This window comes from Trachymyrmex cornetzi, unplaced genomic scaffold, assembly GCF_001594075.2.
Source record: "Trachymyrmex cornetzi isolate Tcor2-1 unplaced genomic scaffold, Tcor1.1 scaffold88, whole genome shotgun sequence".
Classification (NCBI taxonomy): Eukaryota; Metazoa; Arthropoda; class Insecta; order Hymenoptera; family Formicidae; genus Trachymyrmex; species Trachymyrmex cornetzi.
The window spans coordinates 596,930-622,020 of record NW_017300223.1 but is presented as its reverse complement, the minus strand read 5'-3'; the positions used below and the strand labels follow the sequence as shown (position 1 = coordinate 622,020).

The following is a 25,091-nucleotide window of genomic DNA, read 5'->3' as shown; positions in this document are numbered from 1 at the left end:
CCATCTATCGCAAGACCGCGCAACTACTACTACACGGAATTTCGGCTCTGTTGACAGTCCCAGTCTCCGCAAAGCATCTGTATACATGTATTTCCTATTCGGTGGGAATATATCTTTTCTAGACTTTCAATCTTAGTTCTACAAATTCGGTATCGTTCATTTCAATAATGTGATGTTTGCTGCCCGCTTATTTTCAAGATATGGACTCTAAAACTCTTATATCAAGCAAATATATATCCGAGGTGACAGCTGTGCGAGCCAAAAATAAGTAAATTTTATAATTTTTTTTCGATTTTCTCATAAAATCCAGTGTAGCAAACATCCTCTGTGTGCGTACTATAATTTAAGTAATAATACTTTTGCAATCCGTACATCCAATACGGAGAAATCCCACCGAATAGGAATGTGGTAAAACAGGGGGGCTTTAGCATCGCCTTAAGACATTACTTAAGTCTTGAAATAAGAATCGACTATGAATACCAACCTAGGTGTTGACCAATGAAATTATCAGTATTCTAGTAAATTCTCTCACTTTTGTAATTTTCACCTAGTTTCAAGATACAGAATCGATCCCAAAATCTGACTATGAATACCGGCCATAGTTAGTATTATTAGTACAGTCTTAAGATGTCATGAATCAATCAGAAGGCCACGTTAGCGACTTAAGCCTAGATCCTCATCCGGGCAACAGCGCTTTAACACAGAGCGCTAATTGGTGAAAAGCCGATTGTAGGGGGTAAAATTTATCGGGGTGATCCCGATTGACCACCGCTCGATAGGACACCACCAATCAGCGACCCGTGTTTAGGAGCTTTGTAGTCTCAAGCGCTGTGAGTGGCTCGTGTCCAATTGAGCCGTGTCCAACTGGGTGCCACCCGTCACTAGTACTATAAATGGCTGCCAAGTCACGCAATTGGTTAGATTGCAACAGCGACTCAGAATGCATAACACCAGTTGCGCCTCTCTGTTAAATCTAGGATTCTAGTTTCGAGTCTGTTCAAGTGTGATTTTGATGAATAAGGCCCTGCGCACAATGGAGGAAATATTAGGAACAGGAATAGATATTAAGATTTCAACCTATCAGAAACCGTCTATTCCGATGCAACTGGTATCTGATAGGTTAAAATTTTAATATCTATTCCTGTTCCTAATATTTCCTCCATTGTGCGCAGGGCCTTAAATGATATTAGGAACACACCCGCAAATCGGATCTCGTGTGATCGGATTTCGTTGTGTCCGTTAAGGTTAAAATTCAAATCTTTTAACGTTAGGTATTAAAAGTTTGTACACAAGATACACACACTGCACATATCGCGTTCCATTTAAGTGTGGCAAACTGTGTTGAGTGTGTTATACTGTGTCGATTTGTGTCTCCAATGGTGCGTTCGGAGAGACGCTATTAGCTCTACTCTGTTATTCTATCTTTGTTGTTTATTAGACGTAAAACAAGGATAGAATAACAGAAATAGCGCTAATAGCATCTCCCCGAACGCACCTTATTTCCTCTCTTATGCGCAGGCCCTAAGGTTACCCTTTATGGGGATAGTTAAGGCTGCTTTCCTTTTAGGAGACACAGTCGACACAAATCGACACAAGTGTTGTTCTATCTTTGTCACTCTCTGAATATCAAGAAGGATAGAACGACATTTGTGTCGGGAGGATCCCGTTTGCCTACAGTTCTGATTGTACACACCACTCATATCAACTGGTGCCTAGTAATTTTTTACTGTTTTGCCAATGAAATTATTTTATTTTTAAATTGGCCAATCAGCGATACATGTGTGCAATATGCGATGGTGCAATCGGAGCCCTCCCATTTGTGTCGACTTGTGTCGATTTGTGTCATCAAATGGAAAGCAGCCTATATTATATATAATATAATATGTATGTGATCTAATGTATATTTATGTGTATGTATATGGTGTTTCAATTTGAAAAAATACATATTCGTATTTATATGCGGTATTTCCTTCATTTTCTTTATTTTGTTGATTACTTTTGAATTTCGCGCCAATTATCTTTTTTTTTAGAGTAGAATCGTAGGGATTTTTCGTAACGTTGATAAGGAAAAATGGTATTTCCATTTTAACCACACTCTTTCTATTATTTCTATGCTTGTTGTCTTGCAAACAGCAAGTTCCAAAATTGACTGTACTGACAATCTATAGTGCACGTAACGTAAACTGTCGTATTTTCAATGTTGGCAGTAAACTTGGAACACAGCTAACATACGTAATAATAAGCAACTGATTTATTATTAAAAATATTGTTTATTCTAAGTGGTGATATACTCCTGAGTATATACTTATATACTACAATTCTATAAATTAATGAAAAAATGGTTTCATCGTGTTGTATATGTTCGAAGGAAAATTTCCCTTCAGAACCACATCGATCATTTCACAGGTAAAACTGCAAAAACTGAATATTTGATTATAATAACGAATAATCGTATTAATATAGTAATCAAGCAATTAATTAAAAATCCAATTAATTACAAGTATTATAGTGACGATTATTGATAACGATGCAATGTACTAATTGTAAATTAATTTTTTAAAGAAGCTTTGCTATGTATGCATATTTAATTATATAGATAATAAATCCCTAAGCTTTTGATAAATAAATTTTCTTAATTTTATACACGTTCTTTGACAAAAACTTTAAAATATGTAACATTTATAGGATACCAGCGAATGAAGAAATGAGGAATAAATGGTTACAGATAATTGGTCGTAATCTTTCGTACAAAGGAGCCAGAGTTTGTAGTGATCATTTTACGGAAAACGATTATCATGACATAAATCCTTGTGCAAAAATCAAAAGATTAAAGAATACTGCCGTTCCTTCTGTGACCCTACAAAAAAAGTGAGACATTCTTTAATTAAAAATAATATATATTAAGAGAGTTCAAATAATTTATAATAATAAATCTAAAAATTATTTTACACATCTCTATTTAGAAAAAATACGAAGGGGACATATCTAAACACTGATGTAAATGTATATAATAGTTATGGAATCATGTTTCAAGATGAAAATGATATTACTCTTCACAATTCAGAAAATCATGAAACTAATGCAAGCAACTGTAATATTGATACCAAAGAAAGGTTGGTATATACATATATTTGATGATATATGGAATTTATCGTTTTATAAAAGATTCTTGTGACAAAAATACTGTCAGTGGTTTGCTATTACAAAGTAGATACCTAACTCAATTGTCACATCTAAAATTTAATTAATATTGCATGTTAAGTTTTTCTCTGCTGAATTAATATACACTTGTATTTGAATTAAAATAGATATATATTTGAAGTTTGGTAAGAACAATATTGAAAGTTTTAGGTGTAGTGGCAAAGTACAGATCTAATTTTTAATAATTTTTACTTTCAAATAACACTTATTTGCAGTGAAAATATAAGTAATGAACTAGAGTTGACTCAAAACACAAGTGAAGATTTAATTATTTTCTTAAATTCCGAACAAGAAATGAATGCTACTTGTATCAATAATCAAGAAAAAATTGATGTCTATTTTGAAAATGATATAAATGATATGAATAGAGAGAGGTAAGATAAACACGAAGAAAAAAAAATTAATCTTTTTATTTTATATCTTGCAAATGCTGTAAATAAAAACTTTTTTTAGAGAAGTTCCATCACCTAATTTAGGAAATTACAAAATAAAAGAAAAAATTTTAAAATCTTCCAAACACACTACAGAACGCTTTACAAAAACAGATTTTTTATCAGAAGAAAAGTGGACAGCATTTCTAAAATGTATTACTTACAATAAACGTGTAAATAGACTTATGCGACAAAGAAACAAATGCTTGCAAAAGAAGATTATGATATTTCAAGATATGTTGCAAGATTTGTTGAAAAAAGTTTAATAACTAGCTATTTTATGAATATTTGGTGTGCTCATAATGACATTGTAAATTACTACATTTTTTATTATTACATCAATATTAGTATTAAAAATGACTCATACTTAAGGGCTCACATACGTTTCTCGAACTTGAAAAGTAGTCAAAATGTGATGAGAAATTGTAAGAAAACTATTGGGCTAATTGATTTCATTTTTTTTTATTTTAAAGGTGGACTCTTAAGGAGCATAAAACGTATAAATAAATTTAAAAAATAATTAAAAACATGGCGGCTGCGTCCAGTGGCGTAGAACGTGTTTTTTTTATCGGGTGGGCATGATCCAGGTCGTAATTCTTATCTGAAACAAAAATTAAAAATTTTGTATCATTTTTTAGAATAATAGTTCTCGTGTGACGAGAGGAATTTGAGAAAAAAAAAATTACGAAAATGGTCATAATTTGAAAGAAAAGTCGTAATTTTCACCAAAAAAATTGTCTATTTTTTATTACTATTCGAAAATGGTTAAATTTAATCAAAAAAGCTCTCGTGACACGATAATGAATCTAATTTAGAATACGTATGCCAAAAATGAAGTTAATTGGACGAACGGTGAGGCAGTTATCATGCCCACCGTTTTGAAAAATGCTATTTCGAGAAAAACGCGTTTAAAGTTTTGCAAGGATAAAATAAAAAATGTTTACTTGCGCCTAATCAGCGATGCCTGCACCATAAAGTTGGCCCTCCTCTGCAGTATGACCCTCTTCTGACAGCAATCTGTTCTATATTTCGACGACAATACACTCTACCGGTACACGGGTATAATTCTAACCTGCGGAGCAATCTGACTAGTTTCGTTAAAGCAGCTGTAACTTCGTCAATAATTCGAATATCGAACTCGTTCTGGTCTTAAAATGTTTCTAAGATATGTACCTTTTAAAATAAGCAAAAAATCGATTTTTTGAAACAGAAACGTATGTGAGCCCTTAACGAAATTGCGATTAAATTAATAAAATGACGATAAGAAAGGCAAATAAAAGTCAATTCTTTAAAATATAAACGTATAAAAATTATTGATAGGAGTTAAATACATACATAATGAAAAACTGAGATATTATTACATGTTTCGGCTCTTAGATTGAGCTATTTTCAGATATTTTCCTCTTTATACTTAAAATTAGTTACCATCGTCAGAAAAAAAACCATGATATAATGTGTAGCAATCCTGATGAATGTTGTATTGAAGACCCCAATAATTACTCACAAACGTTTTGCTAACTGATTAAGCATTTTGTGAAGATCTGATAAAAAATAGATTCTTTAACAAATCAATAAATAATTAACTTAAATAAATAAAATTCTTTAAGGAAATTATCGTTACTTGATTAAAATTCTAAAAAAATTCTAAAAAAATAATAGTAGCTTGAATAAATAAAATTCTTTAAAGAAATTATTGTTTTTCAATTAAAATTCTATAAAAAGTAAGTAACCGCATCATTTCGATAAAACACTCAACCGTAAGATCGCAGTTATCATTTCGTAAGAAGAATACGTTAGTAACCTTTGCTCACTTTTGTAATTTTCACCTACTTTCAAAATCCACAATCAACTCCCAGGGCTGCGTTCGGAAACATCACCCGAGTGCTCCCGCGTATCGTATTATCTTTGTTGTTCACTCAGTGTTAAACAAGGATAAGATGATACACGGAGAAACCCGGATGATGTTTTCGAACGCAGCCCTGGGCTGCGTTCGAATTCCCACCCGGGTGCTCCTTGGATGTCATGTCATTCTTGTTTAACGTTCGGTAAGTCCGGATCTACAATAGGGTTTTAAGCCTTAAGCCATAAGAAATGGGCGAATCACAGTCGCTTATTCTTCTCGGATTCGACTGTAATTGGTCAGTTTCTTACGGCATAAGGCATAAAACACCTATTGTAGATCCGGACTAAACAACAAGTTATTGTAGAAGGCCTATAAGACTTCTGACGTTATGACTTGCGACTTATTGTAGAAGGCCTATAACGGTTACGTACATAGAAAAACTTAAGACGTAAGACTTAAGACCATGGCACATAAAAAAACTTAAGGCGTAAGTCTTAAGGGGATGCTGGAGTGACGGTCGAAGTTAATCAAGGTCAATAGTACAGACTTTTAAATTTCAAATTCGACAATAGTGACATCTTTCATTCATTTCTTATACTTATTATATATCGTTGTGTCTCGCTCAAACGCATTTATCTATCCTTATCTAACATATTGCAACGCCATCTCTTAAAAAGAGATCAACTAAAATACTGCTCGGTTTCATGGCTTCACATCAATTTTATTCGTAGTATACGAACGAAATTTTTGGCGACTCTTTTCTCTTATACCAAAACCCTTACCTCATTCCTAAAAGCATAGGATTGTTTTTTGAGGTTTTCTGTAGGCTACTGGCTACTTATTTCAAACGGGTAAAATCTGAAACTCTTAGGCCCTGCGCACAATGGAAGAAGTATTAGGAACAGGAATAGATATTAAGATTTCAACCTATCAGAAATCGTATATTCCGGTGTAACTGGTATCTGATAGGTTAAAATCTTAATATCTATTCCTGTTCCTAATATTTCCTCCATTGTGCGCAGGGCCTTATATGCAGCACATATTGTGACGAGTTGACTGCAGGAGCCGGTGACAAAACTACAATTTTTAATTTTCTTTCATTTTTCGCATTAAATTGTAGCTGGCAGTCTGTGTTGTTGTCGATACTTTAATTGTGGAGAAGGACTTTTCAATCCATAAACATAATTAAGAGAAAAGAGTCTTTAAAAATTAATGGTAAAACAGGACACTCCAGCATCCCCTTAAGGTACAATTTCATGATACCGTTTGTCGCAGCGATAAATGATCACGTGACTGAATTCTCTCTCAATTTGCCCACTTTCTTGTCGCCAGCGACACTGTTGAAAAGTTGGATTAATCCAACTTTTAGCGACATTGTTCTTATGCAAAGATTTAAACATGGAACAGCAAAATGTAAGTATAATAAAGGTATTTACTTAAGTTATATTCCAAAACATCCTTTGCGAGGAAAATTTTACTCGAAATATATATAAGACATGTAACGTATACTATAGTATTTCGAGTACAATTTTCCTCGGAGAGGACGTTTTGGAATATAGCCTTGGAATATGGATGTCATTGCAAAACTTGATAACAATATACTCAGTACATTTCCATTCGAAATGAGAGAATGTAGTAGAATTAAGTAGAAAAATACGACAATCTGCTTTATTGGCCGATAGTATTTCATTGTCGGATCTTATATTTAAGACCGTCTTAAGTACAGTCTTAAGGCCCGTCTACAATACACGGAGTAAGAAGTGAGATTAAGAAATTGACCAATCACAGTCGAGTATTCTTCTTACATTCGACTTCAGAATGGCGTATTCTAGTAAATTACTAGAATACGCAGGTTACGCCGCATGTGACGGCACCCTCATTTTACAAAGTGCATATTGGAACTTTTTAATCCTTTTTTTATGCTCTACAATCCTAGCTATGTCTCAATGCTATTCAGCCAGGGCCCAAACTGGACATAGTCCTTTGCTATTATTAACATAAATATATATATATTTATTAACATAAATGTTCCATAAATAAATATGCATACTTGTAAAGCTATAATATTCTACATATTGCAGAAAAATTATAATTTTTTCTCTGCAGTTATCGTCTCTATTGATAATCAAAGTTTGACGGTAACACTGAAATCACAATTTTAAAGAAAAATCGAATATTATTGAGTTCTAAATGCATAAATACATCTACTAAACTAATAAATCATAAAATTAGTACAATATTATCAGTTTTTAACTCTTAATCACTTCAATATTCACAAGAACGCAAACTCCCGTAAGGCCGGAATCAGACTACGCATTAAAGAATGAGATTGAAAATTGAAAGATTGAGGTTAGAACAATCAGAACAAAAGGAACCAAAATTTCTTTGTTCTCATTGGTGAAATTTCAATCTTTAATCTTTAATCTCAATCTTCAATGCACAGTCTGATTCCGGCCTAAGGGTCTAAGGATGTCGATCTTTAATAGTACCTCGTCGATGATACCGGCCACTGTCCCACTGCACACACCGCGTGCATTCGTTTATGCAGCGGTTAGCGCAGTGAGTATCATTCAATCTTTGTTCAATACTCGGTGAACAACAAGGATAAAGTAATACTTCTGCGCTAACCGCTGGCCGCTGCATAAACGAATGCACGCCTAGTTTTATCGTTATCCCTTCCAGCATGGTATAGCGCATGATCGTATATACGCGCAATCTATATTTACTATTCGCTATGTCGTCTCTCTTCCCCATTGTTACCACCTCGTCTTCGCGTTCGCCCCCGCTCCCGGCTCCCGTCCGATTGTGGGCTTGCGACCAACGTCGCTTGCAAGTTGCAACGGCGATCGCCGCGCTAGTTTGACTGGTTTGACGTTTCCGTTACGAGTGGTGAGAGGTGCGCGATCTGGCACGATCGCAGCGGCGACGGCAGAACGGCACTGGAACGGCACTCGGCAGAAGCAGAAGCAAGCAAGCTCGATTTGTTTCGCGTCTATTACATAGCTTTTGCCAGTTTTGGCTGGGCGATTACAACCGATCCAACGGCATCGATAATTTCCTCGGATTCCCTTTCCTCACGAGCGACGGTCGTCACACCATCGTTCGCCCTCTCATCTGTATGCCTTGCGTACGCCCCCACCGTCGCCGATTTTCCATGAGTAAGTTATTTATTGATTTCGAAAGGGATACTCTTAATAACTAGCGTCACGACAACGGCGACGACAGTGAATTTAGGAGGGTGTATCCACGACGACGGCGGCAGTTCTGTTTTTCTGACGACGACTGAACTCCGCGAATTCAAACGGCGACTTCTCGTTCCATCCGGCCGCTGTTTATATATCGCGATATGTAATAATGATTGCGTGAAAATCGTACGTGTCTTCCGTGCGCTCGGCAGTCTATCTCGACTTCTATTTCGAGTTTCAGAATGGATACTATATCGAGATCGCGTGTATAAAATGGCAAGTAGAGAAATATTCACACACATGTGCATCACAAATGTGCGCCGAGTGAAACGGGGAATGGGATCGTGGAAACTGGATTAAATCGTTCTCGCGGCGATTCAAATGGTCTCAGTCCATTTCAGTCACTCCAAGAATGAGTATAAATCAATGTTTAAGCATCTATTCCTCCTGCAACTGAAACTTACGATAGACGTGCAAGATTAATTGTCTTTCATCTTATTTGTAGATATTACATTTCTGAAAGGTCCAATCTCTGAGATATATAAGTAGTAATAAATTAAAGACTTTGCAGAGTCAGAATTTGAGGATGCCAGTGAGTGATGAAATCTTATAATTTTTACAAACTGACTTGTCATATTGTCTTCCACTGACAAAAAAATCCTTCCATGACAACTGCAAAGGTCTTGTATCAATAACAATAATAACAATTTCTGAATCTCTAAGAAACATTTAATTCTGTTATATTTTTATATGATTAATCAAATATTTACTTGTATACATTTCAGATGTTGATATTGTCTTCCCACAACCATTGGTGATGCAAATATCCTTCCTTGATTTGAAGTCTGCAAGATGGTTCTCATCGTCCAGTTCCAATTTTAGCTGAGATTAATACAGAAATGTAAGCAGTAACTGAACATTCACAAATGACAGCATTTGCTTTTATATTATTTAAAAATAAATATGAAATGTAGTCATAACAAGTAATTTAATCTGCATCATTAATATATAGTATGAATTTATAGTGTTGAAGGAGATTATATGAAATTAAAATATAAATACTACATACATATATATATGTATATGTATACACATATGCATGTATACACATGTATATTTAAAATTTATTACATCATTAATTTATATAACTTAATGTAAATGTTGTTACCTGAAAATATATATAATATAAAAAAGTATAATTTTGGCTTGATAGCATTTTAAGTAAATGTTGTTATGTATAAATAATATAATTTGCAATAAAATATACAAATGGATTTGCATGTTGTAGAGCGAAACGAATACAGTCCAGCTTGGTGGTAATGCGGGGATGTGGATCTGCTTCGACCCAATAGGAAGCCGAATAGGCTGGGGTACTTCCATTTCGTTCGTCATACTCTTGTATTGGACCTCTATTGATGCCAGCCTAACGAATGCAGCGGCGTCCAATGTCCCTCGTAATACCGTCACGTCGGATATATCGATACCAGCGTCGGCACACCACGAGAACGACGAATGCAGGAATGTGACCACTGATAATAGAGAGGGTACGTTTGACAATTTATCAGTTAAGATCGCAGTGCATAACCCAAAGAATGATTTCTTTTGAGTTGTGAACACTTGATCGGTGAAATGTGTGACTTTTATTTCTATACAGGTACTGGACTGTCAGTGGTCAGCCATGGATCCGGTTATCCTCATTCGCCGATAGTGCCTCCAACCTTTCTGAACGGAGCTCTTACCTGCCAACCCTATCAAGGAATTTACGTGAATCACATCTACTTTCAACTCGCAAATGCCTTCTTCCTATTGTCACACCTTGCACCAAGCGGCATACATGGTGTACTTTATTTAAGGTGCACTCTACTTGTGGGCTGTGCCTTTCTTGCTTTGTGGGGCTGGACAATAGCTTGCTGGCTGGATGCTGCTCTCTGGAATGCTCTATTTGTTGCCATCAACTTCGTCCATGTATGCACGCTTCTTTACAAGCTCAGGCCTATCAAGTTTACAAGGGAAATTGAAGAGGTAAGTGAAGATTAAATAGAAGACAATGATTTGTGAGGGAGTATTAATTATTTACAAGACTAATACAGAAAAAACAATAGTATAATTTATTTGACATTTAACATATAGCATTAAGTACATTATGGAGTACCTCTTATACTCATTTATCTTTATTCTTTAGAATTATTATTATTATATATTTTTTATGTATAGATGTACTCTTGAAAAATAGTACAGTTAGGCATATAGTCATTTCTGTGTAATTTGCTTTCATTTGACTGCATTTGTATCATACACAAAGATTTCTAGTTTTTTTTGCACTGTTTTATTACAATAATATATATATTATTACGAATGTATGTGTGTATGTGACATTTTATTTAATCTATCAAAACCAAGTAATATATGTTATAAAATTTATATTCTATTTAGTAGAATCTATTCTTCTTAATCATTAGCAATTAATAAAACAATATTTAATATATTTATAGTATAACAGAAAGTTTTATTTGAAATCTTTGATTTGTACTTATTTAAAATAGTCACTTAAAATAAAAATATTTTATAATCGTCTTCTTTTATGTAGGTATATGTTGCAGTATTCCAGCCATTACGGGTGTCACGTCATCAATTCAGAAAAGTATTAAATTGTATGAAGATCATTCGCCAGCTGAAGTATCAAGAGGTTTATGCACAAGAAAAAGTGACCAAAGTCGATTCTTTATCGTTGGTGCTGTCGGGAAAGTAAGAATACATTTTTCATATTTTTAAATTTATTCATTGTTATATGTAAGATCTCTATTATTAAAATTTTGTTTTTCTCGTTTTTTATAGACTAGTTGTATCGCAAAATGGAAGAGCATTGCATATCGTCTTCCCACATCAGTTCCTGGATTCTCCAGAATGGTTTGGTGTCTCGACAGATGAATACTTCCAGGTAAATTTTTATTTATCATCGATATTCTTCATATCAGTAAATTTTCTTATAATTAGTTCTTATAGTTTTTTTTTATCTATCTGATTTAATAATTCCAATATGCCAATACATATAGATATATTTGATGTCATGTTATATTTGCTTAGGTGTCTATAACAGCTATGGAAGAATCAAGAATATTGTTATGGCATAGAGACAAACTAAAATTAAGCATTATTAGCGATCAATTCCTGCAGGCAGTGTTTGATCACATTTTGGGCAGAGATGTAGTTAAAAAATTGATGCAGGTATATTCTTTTTTAAAAATCACGATAATATCAAATGTTTACTATGATTTGTTAAGTTATAGAATTGTTAGCCATTGAAGCTTAATAAAAAATTTCAATGTGTGTGTCTCATATTTATTTGTAATAGGTGAGTGAAACGATGGCTGCTAGCAGTCATCAGCAGCAGAATGGACAGATAATTGGTCTGGGTGGTATTGGAGCCTTAGAAAATGATCCTGATACAAAACTTTTTGTTGTAAAAAAGACTGGTGATAGTCAAGGGATTACTGCTCTCATCAGTCGTCAACTTCAAGGTACGTATAAATATTTTTCTGCAATTTTTATTTTTGCTAATATTAAAGAATTCAACTAAAATGTGTAAGATTGGTTTTATTTTAACTTTTACTAGTACATTTTAATATTGAGACACAATTTCTTCTTAAAACAAAAGGGACTGTATCTGTATTTCGTTTATTTTTTATATATTTTTGTTAATTCCTTTCTATGTATAATTAGCAAAATGCACATTTTCTACATTAATCAGGCATGCGCATGTTTTATATGTATCCAGTTTGTTCACTTTTGTAATAATACTCTTACATTTTTAATATTTTCATGGTATAATCTCATAGTAAATATAATTTTGTTCATTATATATGTATCTTAAAATTTGTTACATATGTTAAAATTTTTGTGAATATTTTATACAAATAATAGCCATCTACACACATAGTGTGCATATGTACACTTACATATCATGATTTTACATCTTTAAAATATATCATATTTTTTATTTTAAAGTTATATAGTTTTGATTCGTAACATTTTGTTATATTTGTCAAGATATAGTAACATGTCTTAGATCTTTGTATTGATTTATATGCACCTTTTTTATGATTTTGCATCAACTTTGAATTCGCTTTGGAAATAGAAGAGAGAATGCCGCTGCTGTACACGAATCAAGAAGTATTGAATAATACCCTTCACCATACGAATCACCTACGTGTACCACCCTGTACATTTCTCCCGCACCCTATATCAAACAGCGTTCAGACTTCGCTGTAATATCCTTGCCTACCAATCGTACAACACTCTAGCACAAAAATCGTATGTGATGTACATGTATGTTCCTGCAATGGATGCATATATATTACACAAATGTCGCAGAGTAATTCCATTAATTGTTCTTCCTGGATATTGTATCAAGAGGTGAGTTTCTTTATGTTTTCGAAAATTTTTGTACATGATAAATCCAAATACACGTAAAGTAGTACCCATAAACAAGATTCTTCAAGCATACTCGTTTTCAAAAACATGTTTAATCTTGAAAATTAATAATAATAATAATTGAAAGGAGAATGATGTATATTTCGATACTTATGTAATTCTTACCTTCTTTCACATTTATAATTGATTTGAAAATATTACAAAAACATATAATGTATTTGCTTCTAATATCTGTACTATCTCTACAACTTTCTTACAAGTAAGAAAGTATAGTTATAAAATATAATACATAATAATTTAAATATGTTTATTTTTAAATTTATTTATTTATTTATATCTTTTCATATTATGATTAAAAATTATTTTAAAAGTTGCTCTCAATTTACAGCGGCAGGAGATCCGAATGCTTGGAGATTGGGAAGAATCGAAGAGACTGATCACGAAACACCTGTTTAATGAAATGATTGTTAAATCGATGTCATCCTCGACAGTCAATATAACGTAACACCGGTGTTTTTACATAATGCAATTACAGCAAGCTGATATTCATTGTGACTAAATAATGTGCATATTGAAACTGTGCGTAGAAAAAATTGAACTTTCTCTTGCCAATTAATAATTTTCCCAGTGGCTAGTCAACCGTATGCGATAATAAGAGAAAATTCCATCGTTTTGTAGCGTATGATAAATTCCATTCTAGTTTATAAAGCAACTAATCAATAAGTTTATGCTTCCAGTGTATTTGTTGGGTATGCTTGAACATATTGAATTTAAGAGTGGCTATATTTATAATTTACTCCATTAAAGTATTTTAGTATGTTCTATGATGAATGAATAATGGATTAAGACTTTACAAGTATGCAAGTGTAATGAAATGAGGGTGACATATTCACAGCGGCGTAACTTCTGTTAATGCGAGGTCTGTGATGTCGTGGTGGGACTTGATAGAAGTTAGGGAGGCCTAAAGAAACTGATTCTTTCCCATACCCGGAAATAGTGCCTTTTTACTTACACTTCCTTTCTTAATGTTTCCATGGAGAAAATATGTACAATATACTATATGCGCTATATAACTTATATATTTATCCAATGTATCTCGTAGAGTTATCCAAATGTCATATTACATGTTTGAAGATCCATGTTGTGATACTGTTAAGCAACCGATGTTCACGAGTCAAAGAGGCACAAGAAGTTACGCCATTATTAACGCATTGAATATTACGAAGTATAATATAAAGAACATTGTTGCGAGATTTATATCGCTACATTGCTGCTAGAGACGCCGAATCGCGTATACAACTTTCGATACTTAACATAAAAAATTATTACGAATTGCTACAGGATAATATTGTAATTACGATCACAATGCATTGATATACCTAACATCAAGTTAATTATTTCATTATTTTATTTATTTACAACAGTGCGTATGATAATAATTGTTTTATATAATTGAATAAGTGAAAGTAAATACTTTAAGATGTATATTACGTAAAACAAATTGAAGGAAATTCCTTAAAAAAAATGTCAATAATAATCGGGGGGGAAAAAAAATACAATAATTGGAACAATGAGGCTTCAAATAAAGGTCTCGCTTTTAACGGTTAAAATATTTCGGTAAAACTATCGAATGAATAAACACTTTGGAAACAATTTTTGTTTAATCTTTAGAAATATTACATTGAAGAATAGAAAATTGTTAAAAGATATCGAGATTAAGCTCACTTAAAGTTGTAATACATACTTTAAGAAGACTTTTTATATGTAAAGTCATAGAATTCTGAATAATACACATACATAATCTATTTCGGATATTACCGACAGTTTACCACATGATGTAACAATTGTTCTATATTATAACACACGTATATTGCATATCCGTAATTCTGATAACGATATTTTGAACTAAAAATATTTTATGTAGCAAAGTACCGAAATATAGGAATGCCTTTTGATATGTATAAACATAAAATATGCAGGACCATCAGAATTAGTATTTTTTTGCATATGATCCATATATATATATAAAAATAGACAAGTTTTTATTATTTTCTATGTGAATATGAATTATATGTTATTGAATCTTTGTTGTTTATTATCTCTTATTGTTATTATTTTTGTATGTGAAATTGTTTTTAGTATATAGTTAATAAGCAGAGAGTGGCTGATGAGAGAGAGAATTTGAGAAATTTAAATCATATTGGATACAATAAGAATGCGGATAAAATGGCAGCGTGAATAAAGAAAGTTAGTTTTAAAAATCAAAGTAATTTTATTACGTCTTTATGTCCCGTTTTTTTTCTTTCTTATGTTAATATTGTATACAAAAAACATGCAATAATAGGATCTCTTTTAAACCAACCTCGGTTAAGTTAACCGACGGTTACATGGAGCTCATTTATGCCCATTTCTACCAATGTGGATAATCTCGGTTCAACTTACTCTTCACCTTTTTCTAATCTTTAGAACTAGAAAAAGACAATAAGAGTAAGTTGAACCGAGATTAAAGTTAATCTGCGTTGATAGAAACGGGCCTAAAAGACGAAATAAGGAGCACATCATAATCCAATTAGACGTTTATTGATACATTCCATTAAAATGATGCGAATGACAAAACGCTGAAAAAATACGCGATTCATTTTTTTTAAAATAAATTTTCTCGATATTTTCATGAATTCTACAATTAAATTTAATTCTGCAAGTTTTCTATAAGAGTAATATTATCTTATATTTAGACGGATTATTCTAACAAACACAGTAAATAAAAGAAATAAAGAATATTTTCCTTCTGACAAAAGCACGTGTTCTTTTTGATACACGGTTGAAAAGAATGCAAGTAATTGTTAAAATTAACCTATAAAAATATTTACTCGAATAAGATTTAGAATTTTAATATTTTTTATTATTTCAGTGTCACGCGACGACATAATCAAACGAAATTAAAGGAAATGTCACAGAAACGTATACGTATTAATAAGAACATCGATTTTTGAAATACTTGATTGTCGTGATTAAAATCCCAGAATCTCAAAATCGTAGTTCTTAGAATTTTTTAAAATTCTTGGAATTGTATATAGTGCGACTTGTTTGCTGATTATGGCAAGTTTTAATTCATTATTAACTGATTATAAAACCGCATTATTCACAAATGCAACTTTCATGGGGTAAAGTTGTGCATTTACGTATGTGATATTTATCAAAATCAATGAATTTAACAACTATAAGTCTATTCTCTTAATACTTTGCCGATTTTCGTAATTGAAAATCTCGAATTCTCCTAGAATCGTAATTCTAGAAATTTTAGATAACGCGCGCAAGGGGTGATCCCGATTGACCACGGCTCAAATGGACACCACCAATCACAGCGACCAGTGCTTAAGAGCTTTGTAGTCTCAAGCGCTGTGAGTGGCTTGTGTCCAATTGAGCCGTGTCCAACCGGGTGCCACCCGTTTATAGTAAACAAACTATATCAGTAAAAACTTTGTACTGTCTACTACTATGAAAAAAATATTAGAAATCCGAAATATTTATTTTTCATATTAAAAAATAAACTTTTTGAAATCCTTATATTTTTGCCGTAATCCTATAGGGGTAGGATATATGGCTACTCATAGAGGGAGGGGGTACGTATGACTCATGAAAAATTTACAAATAATGCACATAAATAAGACGTATAATGACACAATAACTTATAAAATGTGTTTATAAAGTTTTATTAAGGAATAAGAATGGTAAATACGTATATGAAGTAATATAAATAATAATTACAATCTTCCTACATATATTAGGCCAAAATCAGACTATGTATTGAAGATTGAGATTAAAGATTAACGATTGAAATTTCACCAATGAGGACAAAGAAAGTTTAGCTCCTTTTGTTCTGATTGATCAAACATCAATCTCTCAATCTTCAATCTCATTCTTCAATGCGTAGTTTGATTCCGGCCTTACAAGTGTTATGACATGAGGTACATATTTCATGTAATGCGTTTATTGCATTTAGTGTGCTGAATTCAATCTGCGCAGTTTGTATGCTTTGGGCATAATTTCCACTCACTAAAATTGCCGTATATCCCAAACAGGTGGGATATACAAGACACCAAACTAAACAAAGAATACGAAAGCAAAGTACTTGTATTTTGTTATACAACATGTTTTACTATTCCACTACATGTATCACGAAATAACCACTAAGTCTTTTACACGTCCTACAGTAATCATTTTATGTAGATTATAATTTATGATGGCGTTACTTATTACAGTGACAAATCGATTCAACTCACAATAATTTCATTAATATTAACAGTAAGAAGCTGAAATCATAACACAATACTAGCGACGAGATACTATTATTAAAGACCGACATCCTTACGGGAGTTCGCGTTCTTGTGAATATTGAAGTGATTAAAGAGTTAAAAACTGATAATATTGTAATTTTACGATTTATTAGTTTAGTAGATGTATTTATGCATTTATAACTCAATAATACTCGATTTTTCTTTAAAATTGAGATTTCAGTGATCATCAAAGTTTGATTATCAATATAAAGATAATATTGCAGAGAAAAAATTGTGATTTTTTGCAATATATAGGATATTACAACTTTACAAGTTTTATTTATGGGACATTTATGTAATAAAAAAATCATGAATTTAATAATGCACGAGCCAAATATTTATGTTAATAATAGCAAATTTATATCAATTGTCGATAATGTCAGCGTTCTTCAATTACCTCCGGACCCTTTTTATACCGCCGAAAATTTGCCCAGGGTTGATGGTCTTTAATAATATCTCATCGGTGGTTTAGCTTAGTTTATGCATTTTACGCCAGATCACGTGGACGTTTGTGGCGTTTGTGCTTTCCGTTTACCGGTCATTATTGTCCTCCGCGTGCTTCCGCGGTCCTCCGTTTTGAGACCCGCGTGGCAGTGCGTGATTGTGAATAATTTTCGTTAGAAATATACAATATACAATAAAATCGAGAAACTTGGATTGCATATAACCGAAGTCGTTGACTATTTAAAAGAAAAGTGCGATAGAAAGAACGGTCAAGGTACTATCCTTTAGAGGACAGACTTTGCTCTGAGGAATCTTATGAAATCTAGAAGAAAGGCGAAAGAAAAAGTAAAGTGCAATACGGTGCTTTGGAAGTAACACGTAATCGTAAAGAAGAATAAAAACAAAACAGATAAAGCTCGATTGGCGATTATACGGTGAGTAGTATCACAATATTTGTCGCTATTTACAGGGAGACCAATCTCCCCTCTTGTTCCGAGCGGGTGGCACCCAGTTGGACACGGCTCAATTGGACACGAGCCACTCACAGTGCTTGAGACTACAAAGCTCCTAAGCACCGGTCGCTGTGATTGGTGGTGTCCAATCGAGCCGTGGTCAATCGGGATCACCCCGTTCCACTATTTATCGCGATATGTACAACTGTTGTTTGTGGTTAGTTTAGACCCACGTGGATGTATTGCGTGTTGTTTGTATATTTGAGGACATTTTCCAGTAAGGCACAGTGTACCATTACATCCTTATTATTTACCATCATTAAATAAAGATTAAACGATTCACTGTATTATATAGTGTCCTTTCTGAAAAATATCTTGATATTACCTATATAGGCTTCTGCTATAAGAATCTAGTGTCAGCCTTAGTATTATCCCGAAAAAGGTTTTTTATATGTCCACAAATGTTGTGAGATAAATAAGTAAACTTCTCTTTATCAAGATGCTTCAAATGTATCATATTGATTTTTGGATTTCTTTTTCAGATGGATGAAGTATCACCAAAGGCATATCCACTGGCAGATGCATCGCTGACCATAAAGATATTGAATTTGGTGCAGCAGGCATTGAGCTATGGTCAACTGAAGAAGGGAGCAAACGAGGCTACAAAGTCGTTGAATCGTGGCCTGTCTGAGTTTATAGTGATGGCTGCGGATACTCAGCCACTGGAGATTCTGCTCCACTTACCACTATTGTGCGAAGACAAGAATGTACCCTATGTTTTCGTACGGAGCAAGCAGGCTTTAGGACGAGCTTGTGGTGTTTCGAGACCAGTGGTAGCCTGTTCAGTATTGGTCAATGAAGGCTCGCAATTAAAACCACAGATCAAAGCCATACAACAAGAGATTGAGAGGCTTTTAATCTAAATGATATCTATCTATTTGTTATTTTTAATACCTCATTATTAGTACACATAATGTAAATCTTTATTGCTACTCAAATTGGTGTGTTTAGTGAATAGTTTGAATGAGCAATTATTGCTATTGTATATGTATATTCTTTTAGATTATGAATCTAAAGGTTTACTCCAATCATAGGCAATAATTATTGAACGCTCACTCAATTGATGTATTCGCCGATGCATCCAATATTTGACATGCACGAAACAGTTTTACTGTGCTGTATTTATAAAAAAAATCTCTATATTCAATCTCTTTTACGTATGGAATTTGTTTGTATACAAGATAAATTTAAAGCATTAATAAAAAGTCCAAACAAAACAAAACAAATTTGTTTTCTACATATACATATTACAAAAATAGAAACTTAAAAATAATTAAACGCTTAAATCATTAAATTGTTGGTATACTAAGAAGCTAAGTTGGAATACTAAGAAAAAATGAGGTCTTTTTTTGGAGTAGATGTACACCCAAAGACTTCGATTCTTTCCCTCGATTACTTTTTTAAAACTTCCAAAAATTCAGGTTATTTCGTTTATACGTCAAATTTAGTTGTAAATGGATGTAAGGTTTAGTCGTGTCGTTAATTGCACACGGACTATGAGCATTAATGTAGAAAAGTGGTCATTTTTCAGTTTGTGAAAATTTTCGAGGGAAAGAATCGAAGTCCTTGGAGGTGTATAAGCGCGTCATCCTATCTATCACAACTCGCAGAGATAACGTACTTATGTACATTTATCTATTCCAAAATAGGATCCTATTTTTGCTGTTCAGTGTACAGCTAATTTACTCAAGTCTTTTAAAAGTTAACATATTAATTTAAAATAAGTAATTATCATACATTTAAGAGTGTGATCTACTTAACACTACAAATACTTCGAAGCATTGTCTGATTGATCAATTCGTAAATTTTTTCTTTTAAATTTTAGTCAATAAATTGCAGCGTCAAATAAATCATACCATAAAGCTGGGAACAAAGACTTGTATAAGGCATAAAAAAATCAACCAAGCAGAATATGAAATGAAAAATTTTGATTAGTTGATTCTCTTACACCTTATGCAGCGTTATGCAAAAATAACGCTTCTGTGCTTTCAGTTTAAATGTTTACACTAATTCTTATTCATTTTTGCATAGTCTGAAGAATGTAAGTGTATTGCTGACCTCACTGTAACAAAGAAATTATGTAACGAATTACTAACATTGATTCGACAAATGTATTATGTGGAGAGAAATATGTTATTCATCGGATTGACAGATGTGATAAGCTCAATGAAACGAAATTTAGTGGAATTTATTGTACTTGCCGAAAATGCAACGCATTTGATGGTACCATTGGATTTTCTCACACATTTGATAAAATTAGCGGAGGCAAAAGAAATACCTTACATTTATATATGTAAGAAGGAGCAACTTGGTCAAGCATGTCTTATATCTACCGGTATAAGTGTCGTTGCAATCAAGATTGGATCTTCTTATTTCTCTGAGAAACTTAAAGATATCAAACATACAATAATGAGTATGACGTCAAGAAAATCATCAACTATAACTTTGTAACATTAATGGTCCATATTTTTACAAATTAAAATCTTATACTTTATTATACATTATAAAACATAATAAAATATTCTTACATATTAATATAATAAATGTCACTCCCAATTTATGGAAATACAATGGAACAATATAATCAAATCACTTTTGAAAATGAGGCAACACGTTGAGCCTCCAGTTACCATGCCAATTCTGCTGAGATGTAAACATGTTTTCTTGAAACTTTTCACGTAATTGTTGTTGGGCCTTGTTATTGGGGAAATCTTGAAACCACATCTTCAATTGTTCAGCCAGCTCCTTTTCGTCCGCGAATACCAAACTATTCTCATTATGCTTTACTAACTCCGATAAGCTAAACAATAAGACGCATTCTTTCTTTTAGTAAACAGATCTACTGATATATACAGGTTTTCTCAGAAATAAGATAGGAGCCGCAGGGGGCGCAGAATGGGAACAAAAAAGTCTGATACCATTTTGAGATATTCGCTGTAATTTTCGAATTAAAAAAAGAAACGTATAAGCCAATATGCGGTGAAGCTGCGTCGCGCGAATTCGTAGCACGGTCCATCGCGCCTCAAGCTGACTTTTCATACGCAGCACGCTGCGGCAGCAATTCATTGCTATTGGTTAAAAATTTTACATGAGATGACGCACTTCCGGCGCAAAATACATTTTGCCACATCTCATTGAAGTTCAACCGAACGAACAATGAGCAGCAAAGAATTCGAAGCTGAGAAAATCTGCAATACTTGCAAAAAATGTGAAAATTGAGTACATTTACAATGAGTACATACAATAAGTACATTTTTATTAAGATTTGAAGTGATGGGGATATTCTAAATTCTAAATAATTACCTGAAATGGTAGTTGTCCAAATTGTAACTGCACTAACAGTTGCCATATAATCACAAGTTTTTATCTTTTTAAGTTTTCCATATTAATTTTCGAGCTGAGCAAATAAAAAACACATATTTGAGGTTGAACTTTAATACATATGCTATTACCGTTATTCCTTTTCATGCGCAGCAAATACATTGGAAGCAATTATGTAAAATTTGCATCACGTGACATTTTTGCTGCCGCAGCGTGCTGCGCATGAAAAAGCACCTTCACTCGACAGCAGCGGCAGTGGTGCGCCGTCGAGAGTGAGGCGCGATGGGCCGTGCTACGAATTCGCACGACGCGACTTCACCGCACATTGGCTTATGTTTCCTTTTTTAATTCGAAAACTACAGTGAATATCTCAAAATGGTATCAGACTTTTTGTTCCCCTTGACCCATTCTATGCCCCCAATGTGGCTTCTACCTTATTTCTGAGACACCCTGTATATAGTAATGTTATATTAATCGTATTACAATACGAAAGTAGGAGAAGAAGAGCTAAGGGTGGTTTTACAATAGGAAAAAGGAAAGGTTGGTGAGTTTGAAGAAAAGTTTATACAAAAAAAGGAAGAGAGCATAGTATACTCGGAATTAATAATAAACAAGGGAGGATGAGGATCATATCGGTATATGGAGAGCAAGGAGGAAAAGTATAAAAGAAAAGTTAGAAGGATAATACTAAAGAATACCAATTAAAATTGTATGCGCAAACTGGTAAACGGCAGCCAAACATATCTACGACTTTCATTGGTAAATCCAGTCCACTGGATGAGGTGTGAAGACACACACCTAAGTCTGCACTAGCTATTTTAAAGATAAAAAGTATTTAAAGTATTCTATAAAAATATTTTATAAATAATGATTATATTATATTAACTCTGTCTAAAGTCACTATGATTAAAAAATTCTAAAAAATAAAAAATGTTCACATACATTAAAACTTACACTGACACAGATGAAGTCATCAAATATCAGAAGTTTTTAATAAAATATTAATAAAAAAATTAATTTTACTTTTAATTAGCAACAATATGCAGAAATATGCAGAAATGGACATATTATACCTAATATTTTGGGGTATTCCTCATTCTTGAGCCATGGTGTCTTTATTTCAACATGCTTCCATTTTTTTAAATCAATGATTGCCATATAAAAATCCTTTAACGGTCCTTTACCTGTTATTACGCAAATTAAATCTGGCAAGTTTAATTCGCCATTTTCACATACGTTCTCATATTCTATAAAACAAATATTACACAAATATAATCCTTTTAAATTATCACAAGATTACTAAATCTTATGATAATTAAGATACACACCTTGTAATGCGTTTAGCAAAATTGAGAAATCTTCATCTTCAGTCCAACTAGTACTAGATACAATAAAGCCAGATCTTATGGGTGGTATATATATACCATATGTTTCAGCTAATTCTTGCAAAAACTCATTCTTCTCTGTTAAAGTTATTGGACGGAATTTATCTGTTGGTCTATCATATAAAATCTTTGCTCTGTAATAAAAAAAGCTCATTAAGTAAACCATTTGTTTTTAAAATGTAATATAAATGTAACAACTAACACTTACTGGATAGTCCATTTCTTTTCCAAATCTTCTTTCATTGCTTTGCTGACACAGAAATTATTCTTTGCTCTGCAACCAAACATTGTCTCGATATTTTTTGATAATCTAACTAAGATATGGTTTTCTCCCAAGCTCAATGCCATAATTGAATGGGCATAATTATGCCAATCAATTGTAAATTGTGCCTCTGTTAGAATACAATAAAACCAGCATATTGGAATGGTTGGTATTGCAGGTGGATTCTGTGTTATTACTGAATCTGATAGGCGTTTACGAAGAAACAACCATAAAAGATCAGTCATTTGCCATATAACTTTTATTATGTAACAAAAAAGACGTGGCAATTCTGAAATAATAACAAGAGTGCAATTGTTATCGAAATCTATAAACACATACAAAAATGTTAAAAAACAGATCAAAACGTAAATTATATAAAAAAGATCATGAGGAAATGTAAAAAGATAATAATATCCAATTCGTACTATTTCGTAACTCAGGAGGCGGTCGCAGATAGTGGACCTGTATGCGCGCATTTTCACTGATCTCCTTCATCGGCGGTGAGCCGGGATAACCTACAACATCCACGGTGAAACCTTCTCGGGCGAAGGAAATTGCATGATATTGCATTCGCGGACTTCTGCCAATATCACCAAGTACCAGCACGCAAACATTATTGCCGGATTTGAATTTGTTCAGGTAGAATTTACGCATAACAAAAAGAATCAGCGGGAATAGCAGGAATATTAGCATCAACATTTCAAATGAGAACGGAACACGACAAAACAGCTGATTCGCGCAGAGAACCAATAGATTTGTTCTTCTTGATACACGAGAAGCGTAAAGTGTATGTACACCACACACGTTTACACTCCATTTTTTGGGAGGGGGGGAAATGTCGTGTAAAGTGTAGGCTTTTTAAGGAGAACGCCAAAGTGTACATACAACAGCTATTTACAGGGCTCAGTAAAATAACTGATACGACCTATTTAAAATATAAAATATAAAATAAGTTCCAGAAACTTATTTCAAATATAAAATCGTAGGAGTCGATAAAAGAGTGATACGATTTATTCGAAATAATAAATATAAAATAGGTTCCAAAAATTTATGTAAAATATTAAATAAGAAATACGTCGCAAAAAATTATTAAAAATATAAAATAAGAAATAGGACTCTAGAATGCATTTTATTTATTTGAAATATATAATAACTTTTATTTAAAATGTCAAAATAGCTTGCTTTTTTATTTTGAATTTCTTTTTGAAGAATATTCTTATTTTAAATAACAAATTGTTTTCGAAAATTTATTTAAAATAACCTATTTTATATTTAAAAGAAGTTCTTGAAATCTATTTTTTATTTTAAGTAAAAACTACATTTCAAAAACTAACTCAAAATATAAAATAAGAAATATGTATTTGAAATAAACGTTTTAAATAGGAAATACAAAATATTTAAATAATTTTATTTATATCTTGATATATGAACATACATTTGAGAATATATTTATAAGTTTATAACATTTCCGATTTTACCATTTTAGTTTTTTTATAACTATAGCTTCTAATTAGTGTTATTATATAGTTATACTTACTATTAGGCAACAAAATAAGTATTTAAGTAATAAGAATATATAAACTTAATAAGTAATTATTATATTATATAAATAAAATAAAAATGATAACTGATATGATTTATTTTAAATAAAAAATAGGTTTCAGAAAATTGTTCAATTATTTAAAATATCGTAATCGATAAAAGAGTGGTACGACTTATTCGAAATAAAAAATATAAAA

The 25,091-nt window shown here is 32.6% G+C and overlaps 4 protein-coding genes across 8 annotated transcripts in view; 3 read left to right on the top strand and 1 right to left on the bottom strand.

Annotated features, from left to right (window-relative positions):
• The first annotated feature begins 2,207 nt into the window (after positions 1 to 2,207).
• On the top strand, positions 2,208 to 4,120 carry LOC108769249 (uncharacterized). Its single transcript, XM_018520124.1, has 5 exons — positions 2,208 to 2,406; positions 2,686 to 2,868; positions 2,964 to 3,113; positions 3,417 to 3,575; positions 3,655 to 4,120. Exons 1-5 carry the CDS (start codon positions 2,339 to 2,341, stop codon positions 3,896 to 3,898), a joined length of 804 nt encoding a protein of 267 aa, XP_018375626.1. The 5' UTR covers positions 2,208 to 2,338; the 3' UTR covers positions 3,899 to 4,120.
• Positions 4,121 to 8,111: 3,991 nt separating this feature from the next.
• LOC108769294 (popeye domain-containing protein 3) lies at positions 8,112 to 15,139 on the top strand. 4 transcript variants are annotated; one of them, XR_001940546.1, is made up of 10 exons: positions 8,114 to 8,633; positions 9,446 to 9,561; positions 9,949 to 10,204; positions 10,315 to 10,682; positions 11,248 to 11,405; positions 11,496 to 11,598; positions 11,745 to 11,885; positions 12,013 to 12,178; positions 12,796 to 13,073; positions 13,480 to 13,549. XR_001940546.1 is itself a non-coding variant. In XM_018520195.1 (9 exons), exons 3-9 carry the CDS (start codon positions 9,988 to 9,990, stop codon positions 13,545 to 13,547), a joined length of 1,221 nt encoding a protein of 406 aa, XP_018375697.1. In that variant the 5' UTR covers positions 8,112 to 8,633; positions 9,446 to 9,561; positions 9,949 to 9,987; the 3' UTR covers positions 13,548 to 15,138. The 4 variants fall into 4 exon arrangements, 2 of the variants coding, with proteins under 2 accessions (XP_018375697.1, XP_018375698.1); XR_001940547.1 differs by lacking the exon at positions 8,114 to 8,633 and adding an exon at positions 9,329 to 9,345; XM_018520195.1 differs by lacking the exon at positions 12,796 to 13,073 and having other exon boundaries at positions 8,112 to 8,633; positions 13,480 to 15,138.
• Positions 15,140 to 17,864: 2,725 nt separating this feature from the next.
• The window catches only part of hoip (NHP2-like protein 1 hoip), a 24,071-nt gene continuing 16,844 nt past the window's right edge, over positions 17,865 to 25,091 (top strand). The window contains exons 1-2 of one of the 2 annotated variants that reach the window (XR_001940543.1): positions 17,865 to 18,306; positions 18,867 to 19,372. Coding sequence is in view for 1 of the 2 variants with exons in the window: in XM_018520140.1 (XP_018375642.1) it covers positions 18,867 to 19,247 (381 nt within the window). In the remaining variant the exon portion in view is untranslated. Of the gene's footprint in view, positions 18,307 to 18,866; positions 19,597 to 25,091 lie in introns of those variants that run through there. The other variant, XM_018520140.1, reaches the window with a different exon arrangement.
• LOC108769259 (ALG1, chitobiosyldiphosphodolichol beta-mannosyltransferase) lies at positions 20,254 to 24,107 on the bottom strand. Its single transcript, XM_018520138.1, has 6 exons — positions 23,778 to 24,107; positions 23,299 to 23,641; positions 23,034 to 23,224; positions 22,779 to 22,952; positions 22,404 to 22,518; positions 20,254 to 21,184 (listed from the first exon to the last, which is right to left on the bottom strand). Exons 1-6 carry the CDS (start codon positions 24,049 to 24,051, stop codon positions 20,974 to 20,976), a joined length of 1,308 nt encoding a protein of 435 aa, XP_018375640.1. The 5' UTR covers positions 24,052 to 24,107; the 3' UTR covers positions 20,254 to 20,973.